The following is a 13,330-nucleotide window of genomic DNA, read 5'->3' on the forward strand; positions in this document are numbered from 1 at the left end:
TAGCCTGAATAATTAACCTGTTTAAAGTCCATATAAATACACGTGAAAACCCTGAAGAGTTCGCGAACACGGACTGGTTGATAAAACACCAAAACATGCACCCAGTTCACCAGCTTTTATATTTTGATAGCTAGATATGCAGGAAATTTGGGATGTATGAAGCAGTACAAAAAGAAATGCAATAAATGACCACCACCTCAGAGTAAAAAAAATCAAAACACCAGTTGTACTTCATTCTCAGGTTGAAGGCACTCATGCAGTCCTGGTGTTAAATCAAAAATAAAATGGTTCTTAACGTGTGGACATGGTACAGACTTAAATAGATTCATTGGCACATAGAAAAACAGTTTGGCATTTAGACAAGCGCCATAAAACTGGCCTGACGTGGTCCGTAACGCACAGCTTAGACAAAGTAAAATCCTCCCATCTGACGACAAAAAGACTTTTGGAAATAAACGCAGCGGCAGTTTAAAGCCTGGCGTTGACCAAGGAAAGACAGCAGTTTTTTGCATAGATCTCAGGAGGAGCTGGGAGGGAGAGCTGATGGGATTTATTATTGGTTTGTGGCAGAATATCCTTTAAAATACTTAACAGTAATACAAAAACTTAAACAGCCTTGTCAGCTGTTAGACGTCCTGTCTTTCACCGGCACAGCAACACTGCAGCCAAACCCTCAGAGGAATGAATTATTAGTTAAAATGAGATGTGCAATGACAGACCAGCAAGACGTAAATTACAACTTCAATATGAGTGTATAAAAGCCTTGGCGCGCGTCCTTCAGGTTTCTTCGCCTTCAGGACTTTACTACCCGGGTCTTCCTCCACGGGTCCCCCACCCCCCCTGCTTGTCCGTCTCCTTGTTCACTTCAGTGCTCGCTCGCCCCGGCGTCCGGCAGGCAGCGCGGTTCTGGGGAGACGTCCACGCAGGCTTTTTGGTGGGTCAGTCCCCGTCGCGCCTGGCTGCGTCTACGCTGTCCTGGAGAGCGTCTCGGGCTGCCAGGCATCTTCGAAAAGAATAATTTATCAGCAAAGTTAGTGATGAGCACGCATGGAGGACGGCACGCACGCTAAAAATCTGTAAAATGAGAGAAACACAGAAGTCTGAAAGGCTTCGGTGCATCTGCAGCTCGAGTCAAGGGATGGGATGAGATTCCTTCCTTTAATGACACACTGGTCCCAAATCTCCCATAAAGTGCTCAGCTTTAACCTAATTTTTATAGCTGTCAAACCTTACAGTGACCATTGTGCTCAATGAATGGAGGTATTGTGATCCTGGAAGCAAACACCCCTCCTTCCTTTCTACATCAAATTAAAACAGTCACTCTAAACAACGAGAACTGGTTTGAAACGACCCTCCTTCTTGTATTGAACACGTGGAACAAAAAGCTCCCCCCAAGAACTGAGCGTCTTGCTTTTTCAAGTTGCAAATACTGCACATAGATTTGACTCCATCGCCCTCACAGCACATCCAAAATGAGCCCTCTGTGATGCTTCATTCAGTCAAGAATTAATTTATCTGCTCTCCATATAAAGCTAACCTTAATACATAATACTGCTGAGCGACCAAACCATAATAATAATAATTAAATGCACTTTTTAAACATACTTTGTGTTCATAATGTGTGCCTGAAGAAATGTCAAGCAAGAGTAATTAGGAACAGCTGAATCATATCAGAAATCCTGAACTTTAAATGAGTCACACGTGGGCAAAATAAGGCCCGAGGGCCAGAAACAGGCCGTGAGCTGTCTCGATCCGGCCCTCCTAAGTTTTAAAGGACAAAGGTTGCTTGACAAACATAAATGAAAGCTGATGTCTCAATTGAATAAATAAATAAATAAAAGGCTAAATATTGAATTGTTTTAATCCAAGAGGTGATGCCCTAATTACCTGTCAATAATATTAGTGCACAGGTGCTGTTTAATCTGCTAAAAGTGAAGTATCTTGACAAAGCATGGTACCTATGTTAACTCGTTCAAAAAAAGGAAAGAAAGCAAAACAAGCCCTGAAACAGACATCTGAGGTACGTATACATCTGAAAGAAAATTAATACCAAGCATCCAACAATCCTTAAAAATGCAACAAATGTAGGCTTCAATTAAAGTCCTTTTCTGTGTGTATATTTGACAGTGATGTGATGCTGTGCTGTCTGTACACCGTCCCATGTTTCAGTTCAACTCGTGCTCCTTCGATCTCATCAACAAAGTCTAAACAGCCTCCTGGAAAAAAAAAATCTGCTGTCCACCTGTGTCCAAAGCTGTGACCCTGACCATTTTCATTAACGTGATGTCTAACACTTTGAACACAGGTTAGTTTTATTCCTCGATGCGGTGTGCTGACAGGCAGTGTGCGAACCTTCTGTTTAGCTTTTTAAACTGAGTCCTGAAGAACATTCAAAATCTAGTTTTGCAAGTTTGTTTTTCAGACCCTGTTTTACATAGAGGTGTGCATATTTGACCTCATCAAACTATAAAACAAAGTTGTGGCATTTTCCTTTGTCACATTCATGCAGATGCTGAATCACTCACTGAATCTGGAGTTCTTGAATTGCAAACATTTCTAAAAATGCTGATTTCCTGAAATCTTAAAGTGGAAAAACAAGCTCTTCCTTTACCAAGGCACTTCTCTAAACCTCCTTTACTTCTGAATCAGCCTTTCTGTGCAAAGTTAAACTGAAAAGAGGATGAAACCAAAGCTTTGTTTACCTGTTCGAGCCCCTTATCATCGTCATCTAGTTCACTAATGGACTGCATGAGGGAGAAGAGGTTCATCCTGCCGCTGCGATTCAGACTCGGAACAACCTTCAGAGTAAAGAGACACGTAATTAAAAAATAATAATGGTTTCAGATGAAGCGTGTGTGTGTGTTGAGGCAGCCTGCTTGCCTTTTCTGGCTCATTTATAGTGATGATGGGGCTGACCGCTGATCCTGTTTGTTCCGGAGGCTCGATGGAGTCCGACATCAGACCCGGTTCTTCAAACACCTGGGTGCGATTGAGACCGTTAACAGTTCAACTTGTCAGAAAAATTAAAAACATTATTCACGTTCTGCTGATAAAATAATTACATCGTGGTCTGCGTCAGAATCATTTGTGTCTTCCAGACTGCCTGAATCTTTTTCATCTGGACTCTCTTCGTCATCGTCCTCGTCTTCATCAACTCCCTCGTCTTCCTCTCCCTCGCCTCCCTTCTGTAGCAGGTCCTCGTCGCCCCCCTTTTCGTTTTGCACCGATTTTTGCCTTTGGTCTCTCGACTTTCGCTTCCAGAGCATGCTGTGACGCTGCTGACTGCAAAGATGGATCAACAGTCATCACAAATCTTAAAAGGTTAAAGACTTAAACACACACACACACCCACACACACACACGAAACGGCTGACTGTGTGTGATATTTAGGAACAGCACTCTTCACACAGCAAGAGGTCCGACCTGGCGTTCAGGATGCCGCTGTAGGTCTGCAGCTGCTTCATGAAGCCCTCGTTGGGCTTGACGATGGAGCGGCGATCCCTGACGTAGGCCAGCGCCACGTCCAGGGTCCAGCGCTGCTGCTTCATAGCGTAGGCGATCACCGTGGACGCAGATCGAGACACTCCCATCTTACAGTGCACCAACACCGCCTGACCACTTTTTCTGTGACAAACAAAGAGGGGTTTGCACAAAACTTGTGTCAGATTTGCGAATTCGATTCCCTGTCAAAGATTATTTTGGTCTCTTCTCAGAGTTTCTCTTTTAAAAGTAAAAAAAAAAAAAAAGAAGAAAAAAGCAGAAGCTGTCTTTTTCTGTTTGATTGTTGTTGTTTGAATCAGTCTGCATTTGCAGACACGCAGACAGAGCAACAACTCAAAAGGAAATCAGACTTTGAGTCATTTGGATACTTAGAACGGTGAGTACAGAACACTGAAGACTTCTTTGAGATGCTGATCACTGGAAGGAGATCTAAAAAAAACTTTCAGAAGTGTCACACAGTGCAGCTTCGTAATTTAAGACTTTAATGAATCACTGTTTCAACCCTCAGGGCCTTTCTCATGATCTAACCTGATCAAGAGATTACACTGATCCAGAGAAACTCACCTTTCTGATGATCTAATAAAGTTCTCATTTAGATGTGGTGCTGATGTATGCAACATTTAATTTATGTGGTAATAATAGATGGTGCCTGATATTCTTTACTGCTGTCCACATGGTGGAGATATGTCCAAATAAATGTAGTACTGATATGAGAAATACTGACACATGGTTTTATGAAAAAACTGTGCACCCTGGTTTATCTCCTGGTGTGTTTGGTGTCTCAGATCTACCTTGCCGTGTTGATAAAGTTGTATGTGTCCGACCAGTGGGACAGCAGGTCGGTAGCCTCCACGTCGTACACTCTGACGTTGTTGTAAGTGAAGGCTTCGGGGAAAAAGTTGTCAATCTCCCTTGTGACATTCAGAATGTAGCCGATGCTAAAAAAAATAAACCAGACAAGAGGCTGACTCAAGAGCCGTGTAGTGACTCAGCAAAACACAGCTCGCAGTTCTGAATTACATGCCGTGAAACAATGAACCGCACACAGAGGGATAACAATAAACAGCTGCAGGGAAATGTGCAGGCAACAAAAAAACTAATGAAAACCAAAAATGACTGACTTGTTTTTCTGCAATTCCTCGAAGTTAGCTGCGTTCCACTCGGAACCCTGAAACAATACAAAAAAAAAATAAAAAATAGGTTCAGTCTGCGACAGAAATGACAAGGCAGAAAAAGGCCAGCAGGGCCGTCTTCCCTATCACTGTCAACACACATTCCCCCACAAAAGGGGAAGTTACAGTCACATGACAGCATCCTGGTGAAAGCACACTTCCGTCGATTTACTGGCCTCCGTGAGAAAAAGACTTCTCTTTCTGGTTTTAAAACCGAGCTCGTTAGTTTAAGATGAACAAACACTCACCAGATACAGATAATCAAATATTTTGGAGGGCTTGTCCATCTGAGCCATGGTCACCAGGATCTCATTGTCTATGTACTCCTTGTAGGGTCTCAGCTCAATCCGTATCCTGGTCTCCAGAGCGGAGTGCACCTGCAGCAGCAAAGAAAAAGAATGATCCATCAGCTATTTCACTTTCATCGGAAATGCGACTTTTCTGAACGGCTTTTACCATTTTAGACGTGAGGTTGTCCAGGTCTTCTGTCCTCATGATGTCTCTCAGGTGCTCTTTGATCAGTCTTTCGTTGGAAACTCTGTCTGCGGAGCTTTTTTTTGTACAAGAAAAGAAAAGTGAAGCTTTAGTCCAAGCTTTTTATGACTTGTAACATCCGAAGAAGAAATGGTCCTTACTTCTGTCCATTACTGTCCCTGCGGACAGACTCCAGGTCATTCATGGCCTCCCACTCGTTCAGGCAGAGGCGGTCGGACTCGATGTGCTCGAGGTAGTGCTGGGACCACTCCAGCCCATTGCCTGGGATCACAGCCGATTTGACGGCCCGCTCGCAGCAGCCATGCAGCACCTGGAGGATGGACCTTAAACAAATGGGGATTGGGGTAGAGACAGAATTTAATGTCAATATGTCTTTCTGGACACAGTAAAACATTAAGGGTTGTACAGAGGCCCTCATCTCTGGTGATCCGCTCCAAGATTCAGGTCCTACTAGTGAAGCACAACGACCCCCCGCCCCACTGAGCCTGGTAGCTTTGGCTATCGTTTTTTTTTCCACGAGGCTGTTGGCTAGCTGTGCAGGTAACAATAAAGCCCTTTAAAGTGACCTAATGGCGTTTCGTTGCAGGTTGGGTTGTGGATAATAATAGAGCCTACAGGTAGCAGTTTTGTGGTCGATGGCAGATAAACAATCAGCTCTCTCCACGCAGAACTGATGTTGAATGCATATAAATTTTCACACAAAGCAGGTTCATCACAGACTTTGTTTCCCCTTTAGACCCATTTTAATGTTTTGTGCAAACACGACCAAAGATGTCTGTAGTTTAGAGTGTAGTACTGGTACCAGTAGTATATAGTTGCTCATAGCGTACTTTATAAAGTTATATGATGGCTCAACTTCACTGTATTTCCTTTTATAATAGTTATTGTGTGAATGCTGATTCAGCATTGACACTATTGTTTGCTTGTTGTTTTTTTTGTAATGCACTACTTCTGCATACTTAGTGCTATTTTAGTCATATGAAAACGTTGCTCTCGTTTAGGAAATGGGTGCTTTGTAACTTTTATACTCCGTTTAACTTTATCGACAAATATTTTCTCCACAGAAATACATTGAGATCTTGTCAGTTCCTTCCAAAAACATTGTTCTTTTAAAAATCTGTTTCAGCGCACCTGATGGTTGTTCATGCTACAGTGAGCTTTCAGCTCGTGTTCTGCTTCTTTTAGCTCTAAAACTTTCAGCGTCTTCTGCAACCTCATTCTGCCCTCGGCGTTCACACTTCACAGAAAATGCAACTTCTCTATTTAGTTTCTGAGATCTAATTTGGTCCGACTTGGTGAGAAATTGACAGACATGTTGGAAATAAAGAGGAGCGACATGCAGTAAGCTGCTCGAGGCTGGAACCAAATCAGGACATGTTGTTAAAAGCTGGGAGGTGTAAAAAGCACCCAAGAATTATTGTTTTTCCTGCTGTAGTTTCAGTGACACTCACCACATGGTCTGCATGGAAACTGGCTTAAAAATTCTGGTTTCCTCTGCTGACGTCACGCTAAAACCACTACAGGGGGAGATAAAAAAAAAAAAGACAGGAAACTCTGATAAGAAATATTATTAGACAAAATGGTAGTCGGTTACAGAACGTACAGAGAAAATCTTCAGCGTAATTTAGTATTCATTCTACATAATAAAGTGACAAATTCACATGTGAGGGCAGTGAGAAAGATAAAATCTAACACAGAGAGGTGTGATCTGGCCTGATGGGGGTGAGCACGCTGATATGACATGGCAACTGATCAAAGCATCTTTTATGAGCAAATTAGTAAAAACACAGCAGGCAACAAACAGCACAGTCCTCACACCATGTCAGCTTAAATGTCTTTAGTTCTGCTTCGCATCGCCCCCATCTGAGCGTTGGCCGCCATTTTAATCAAAGAGGAGCCGACTGGCTGCAACCCACAGTTATTAAAGCTGTAATGGAGCTATAATCAACACGTTTAAATCAACTGCAACCACGTAGTAGTAAAATTCAAATGTTTAGCAGCTTAGCAGCTACACTCTCCTGTACTTTCACTTCACTACAAAAACACACAAGCTTCGGCTTCGTGGTTACGTAAGAGTGCAACTTAGTGAGCATGTGTAATTTATAGCAAATGATTCAGCTCTATAAATAACAGGTTGTCTCTGGAAGGAATCCCAGACAACAGGCTGTGCCGAAGTCTCACAAACTCTGCGTTTCATCTCACTGATTTCAGTCCAGTCTGTTGTTTCCAACTTTTAAGTCTCCCTCACCCGTCTCCGTCCAGATACACTTGTGTGTCGCTCCATATGGGCAGAACCAGGCCAATGGTGCACTGATTGCTGCAAAAGACACACAGGACATGTAAGGAGGATCTTAAACGCATTAAAGATAAATCAGAAAATGGTTAACCCCCCCCAACTGAGGAGACTCCTGCACTGTTTGTGAAACAGAACACCATCATCTTGGTTACCCACACCTGTCTGAGCTGGGGAAATCCATGCCGAGCAGAATGCTTTCTTGTTTGCTGCTGGTGGTGGAGACGACGATCAGATACCTGACTCTGACCGGGCTGACCGACTCCAGCTGCACCGCCTGCATGCCAGAGTACAGAGAGGGGACAGAGAACAGAGGGACGCACAAGAGACGTATAGTGAGGACAGTAGAGTAAACATGCTTTTAATGCAACACGAGGCCTGAAAGTAGCTGATAAGTTAGTCGGGTTGCATGCAGTACACCCTCAGTAAACTGCTTTGTGCTTTTTTTAGGCACCCTTGGAAAAAAAAAAAAACAAGATAAGGAAAGAGAACATTATGTTAAAAGAGGAAGCAAACTAACAACCAAAGTGCTGTTTTTTTAAGATTCATGTCACACACAAAACAGATGTTTTAACATTTGTTTTCTATAACCACTTCTCCAAACAAACAAACGAATTAAAGTATTTAGCTGAAATTACAGATTATATGTTAAAACTGGTGGACTCTTATATGAGCCCTGTCATAAACAAATACAGAGACTTTTATAAATTTTGTGAATAATTACTTGATATTTGTAGTAAATGGAACAAAGTTTTAGTATAGTTTTTTTTTATTATTATTTTTTTTAATGGCATTTGACTGCCTCAAGCCATAACAGGACTGTCTGAGTCCACCCACTGCTGTACAAGAAACCATAAAATAGTCACAATTAAATTAGGTTTGGCAATTCTGATAATTTAGAAGAGCAAAAAATACATAAAGCTGCTAAGTGACCATTCGAAATCTGCTGATTTTACAACTACAGCAAAAAAATTTGGCTTAGTAACAGATGACTTTAAAGAGGATTTATCCTTTCTTCTTGTGTTTCATTTCTTTCCGTGTCTGTGAAAGTCAGAAAGCTCAACTTTCACACTGAAGAGATGGGAGGTGTTCATTTCCTGGACTCCCTGAAAGCCTCACTCGTTGCCTCCGCTCTCAGCCCTTTACTTAACATCATCCTATCACAACGCATCATATCACTTACATAACTGCTGAGTAAACCGTCGGCTTTCTTGTACTCACAGATTTTTGACCCAACAGTCGACCAATCAGGGAAAAACGGGCCTTTACAAAGGGGGGCGCTTTTATAGAGAAGGGAGCTAAAACTTAGACGTTTTGACAGAAAGAGCAAAGAGATCCCTGCAGCTGCACAATATGAAAAAAACATTTCTTTTTTATAAAAAGCATATAAACATATCAAAATGGACCTGTAAATGATCAAATTATTAACCTGTAATGGAAAGGAGACTAGATTGCTCCATTATTTAAAGCCGCTCTTAAATGTGATTTTTTTTTTTGGCTATTTTTCTCAGTTTGAAACCTCATTTCAGCCCCTCTGTGCCTGACAAGCATCATCATTTCTCTCAAGATCAGTAAGCATCTCCGTGAAAAATTTGTTAAAATTGAATTTTAGCTCGAGGGCCTGAAAAGTGGCAACAGGCTGCCACTGGAAGAATGCAGAGAGATGCACAAATTTGCAACTAATAATTGAATTCTTTGTTTTCCATCAGTATAAAGACACGAGCAATATGTGCTGCAAAACCCATCATCTCCTGTGTACTGGATACGTCGAAAAACACAATTTACAACCAGCTGGACACAGTTTTATCCCTGCTGTGATCTACACTGGAGGTGTGATCATGCATGGGAAAAGCTCAACAAACTCCTTTCCACGTAACATTTTTTCAGGTTGAACTCATCTGATTTACAACATGCACGCAGCCTCGAGGTGCTCACCAGCTTGATGGTATCTTCTGGTCTCAGCTGCTCAAACATGGCGAGGAGGTGTCCGTGCCGGGCGTTCGACGCGCCGATGTCTTTCTTCTCCGAAGAAGTCGCGGCGGATAAACCGTCCTGGCTGCAGCTCCCGCCTTCGCCCTCTTCCAGCAGAACGGCCGCCCCTTTGACGAGAGCGAAGCTCTCTCTGGAAAACAGAGACCAGCCAGCTGAGTGCTGCTTTGGCTGCCATTTTTGTTAAGCGTGTAGCTGCACAAGTTCGAAAAGGTGACACGGATGAACATTTACCTTTTCTGAAGTCTCCCTCTTCTTTGGTGGCTTTCATCCTTCAAAAAGATACAATAATTTAAAAGCAAATATTTAAAATAAAACCAGAAAATGACAATTATGCAGCTTGTAATGTGTTTGATTCAACTTTTTGCAAACATTTTTGTGCATTTTGAGGGATGGAAGAATTATAGTTGTTGCTTTACAAGTTCTGCAAACTTTTAAATTTGTGTAAAAACAGTTTCTAATGCTCTCAAACAATTATAACTCCAACTTTCTAAAGACTACCTTGTAAGGAAGTAATAAATTTCCAAGGAGCACTGGAAGCAGTGCTTGTAATGACTTTTTTGTTGTTGTTGCTGAATGTGTAAACGCATATGGCAGGACAAAAATGTTCAGTAACTCTTTGGGTGACAAGCAGCACAGTTTAGATAAGACAAACAGAGATGACGTATACTGCAAAATGGAAGCTAAAGGTGAGGGTAAACCAAACAAAGAAGCAGCGGATTTACGAACAAAAGAGACAAATACAGGAGAAACTTATCACAAAGGAGGAGTGGAAGGGAAAGAAAGAAGAGAGAAAGAAGTGGCGACACCGGTAAGGGTTTACAGGGAAAGAAACTTGAGACAGTAACATTACCTTTTACGCAACTGACAAGTCCAGACAGAGTCAAGAGAAGAAAAAAAAAATTAAGAGAAGTGGGCAGGAGCCAGGAGAGGAACGATGAGGGGGTTGAAAAAGAAGAAAAGAAAAAAGAAGGAGAAAACACAAGTTAAGATAGTCGGGTGGTTAGATTCTGTGACAAAATATGCAAAGAATGAAACTTGGATCCACAGCTGAGCCATTTATGGTTAAGTGAGTCATGATAAAAAAGAAAAAAAGAAAACAGGAGAAAAGCCAGAACTTCAACATAATTTTAAATCATTTTTTATGGCATAGTGAGACAGAATGAAAGAAGAGGAGAAAAGAGAGACAGAGGCCAATGATACAGAGTTTATGTGATTAGATGCTAACAGCTAACAATGAGCATCTACACAGACAAAGTGATTCGCTGGGATGAATGGTGGCTAAATCAGGATATATTTCATAGAACTACCAGTGGATTAAAAAAAAAAAAGCTGCCTCATTATTTTTCAGGCAAATGTGGTGCTGTTATCTGCAAAAGGACACATTTAGTGCCTTCTGTTTTTCACACAGGCCTTACAAGATCTCAGCACAAACAGCTCTTGTGCAATGTCCTGTTTTTCTTTTTTTTTCTTCAAATTTTGTTGCAGTGACAAAAACAACTTCGTATCTGGAGAACCGGACGAGGCGCGGGCACGGCTCGACTCACGGGAGCGGCGGAGATGGACGGGATCCTGTGCAAGGTCAACAGAGCCATTGCACGGCGCAGGTCTCTCCTCCACTAAGCCAGCGGTTTCTGGCGGGCCCAGACAGGTTCTGCAGGTTCCACAGCCAACAGCGGGCCGTTGGAGATAGTTTTTATTTTCTGAAACGATAAAGTGACACTTGACTTGGATTACGGCCGGCAAATAAATTTCCTCACATGTTTGGTTTGAGGAGTCATTCTGTGTGAAACACTGCACCCACCACATTGTATTTTGTTACTGTAATGCTTTAACTGAATGGAGGGGGAGATTATATTCACAGTGCATTAAAGTTAGATTTAAACTTCTTTTTTTATTTCATGCAACATGTGCATTAAACGTTTTGAGTTTTTTGGGTTAAAAACGGAGGGAAATGTCATGCAAAAGTTTCAATACCTCAAGACATTTAAGCTCTAAAAAGGTTAACAGAAGTTAATATCAGGGCTTGATTGCAAAAAGCTCTGTAAGGTGTGATGATGCAAACTTTACAGTTTCATACACAATCTTAAATCCTCTAAATGTGTCTTAACACTCAGAAGCCATAAATCCAGCAAGCAGCTGCATTTTCCCCTGAAGTAAAGCTCATAAATAAAATAAAAACGAGCGTGAGAATATAAGAAGCCTTTTCATTTTGCAAATGAAGAAGCATTTCTGGACGCTGGTTCACTGGACTGACAAAACCAAAATGCTTACACAAGCAAAAAAAAAAAAAATCTGTGTTTTATTTAAAAAAGCGTGTCCCTGAATATCAAGCACGGGGGTGGTTTCATCATAATTTTAGGTTGCGTTGGCACAGATTGCACAAAAAAAAAAGCCCTGACCACCGCCCGAGAGATAAATGAACTAAGGATAGCCTTTATAACAACGGGATCCTGAAACCAAAAAATAAAGAACGAACAAATGTTTTCAAGCATTGATTATTTGTAACGTCTTGTTAGAAAGTACTGATTGTGGAGTTTATCCACGTACACTTTCATTATTAAAAAAACACTGAAAATACTCAATATAGAGACTCATCTTCTGTTCAGTATTGGGTTCATTTTTGCATTTTTTTCCTCGTGCAACAATTTTCAGCTGCAGAAAACCTGACTGGTGATACCTTAAAGGTTTTCATTCACTTCATGAAACAGCTGGAGGGTGGAGGAGGTGGGGATTGCTACATCAGTCAGAGAAATAATAGGTGGCAACAACTGTTTGTTTCCTTACAAGCAATTAAATCTATAAAAATGTCACATTTACACAAATGTCCCCTTCAGAATAACGTTTTGTCACTTTGCCCATATAAGGGGATGGCACAGATGGCTCATTATCAAATCAGAAACTAAAACAATCATTACACAAAAGCAAAAAACCACAGGACCTAAAGCAAAACACCATATAATTAAAGTATGATAAACTGTAGTTTACCATGAAGCTTTTTTTTTGAGTCAGGAGTAGTGGCAGATTGATAAGGAGGGAGGAGGCTTGTGCCACAGGTAAAACACGAGTAAATATCGACCATAAACAATCCGGTGTATGATTACAGGGACGTTTTGCAGTCAGACACACATGCAGAGCAGAGGGAGCACAGTTAAAGCTCATTAAGGTCGCTGTGGGTCTGACTGAGAAAACGCCTGCATTTTATTACACACAATACGGCTCCGGCTCGGTCCTCACGGTCACAAAATGCTAATTGCCCGTTGCCAACAGGTCAGCCATCGTAAAAAAGAGTGTTTTGGTGTTAAGTAATGGGCTAAAAATAACCCCCGCGGCTTTTTGCAGCTCAAGCGACAAAACTGCAGTCGGGGTCTACTTGGATGCAGAAGCTAGTAACAGATTGAGTTTTTTTTTTTTTTTGCGGCTGAATGTGTGTCAAACGAGTCCATTTTCCTCACCTTTCGTCCGCTCCGGTTTCCTGAGTCCGTCTTCCGTACCGAGAACTCCTTATTCCGCCCTCTGCTGCTGTCGAGGGAGAGGACTTCACCATTTACGGCTCTTGGCGGCCCTCCGCTGCCGCTGTGCTGCCGCTGCTCCACCGCTGGGGCTGCAGTTTACGCAGAGAGAGAGAAACGGACAGGCGCGAGCTTGAGAGCCCGCCCGGAGCAGCCGCAGGGGGGCGGTGACGTCGCACGCAGGCGCGGTGACGTCACACGCACGGGCAAAGTCAAAAATAATATTTAACGCAGTTCATTATTTGAATCGTGCATACACAACAGCACAACAGGAAGTGCCCCAATTTTATTTACTTACTATACTGTTTCTTTTTATTATTATACAAAGAACATGCATATATATAAAAGAAAAGTACAATGTATACACA

General features: G+C 41.9%; 1 protein-coding gene across 1 annotated transcript; it reads right to left on the reverse strand.

Moving 5' to 3' along the window:
* Window positions 1-100: 100 nt before the first annotated feature.
* si:ch211-203d1.3 (protein phosphatase Slingshot homolog) lies at window positions 101-13,076 on the reverse strand. Its single transcript, XM_017427198.3, has 17 exons — window positions 12,906-13,076; window positions 10,998-11,153; window positions 9,685-9,722; window positions 9,397-9,583; window positions 7,623-7,738; window positions 7,417-7,485; window positions 6,620-6,685; window positions 5,309-5,491; window positions 5,130-5,223; window positions 4,922-5,050; window positions 4,623-4,669; window positions 4,293-4,439; window positions 3,424-3,624; window positions 3,063-3,282; window positions 2,881-2,979; window positions 2,703-2,798; window positions 101-1,003 (listed from the first exon to the last, which is right to left on the reverse strand). Exons 2-17 carry the CDS (start codon window positions 11,043-11,045, stop codon window positions 866-868), a joined length of 1,878 nt encoding a protein of 625 aa, XP_017282687.1. The 5' UTR covers window positions 11,046-11,153; window positions 12,906-13,076; the 3' UTR covers window positions 101-865.
* Between the last annotated feature and the right edge of the window lie 254 nt (window positions 13,077-13,330).

This window comes from Kryptolebias marmoratus, linkage group LG9, assembly GCF_001649575.2.
Source record: "Kryptolebias marmoratus isolate JLee-2015 linkage group LG9, ASM164957v2, whole genome shotgun sequence".
Classification (NCBI taxonomy): domain Eukaryota; kingdom Metazoa; phylum Chordata; class Actinopteri; order Cyprinodontiformes; family Rivulidae; genus Kryptolebias; species Kryptolebias marmoratus.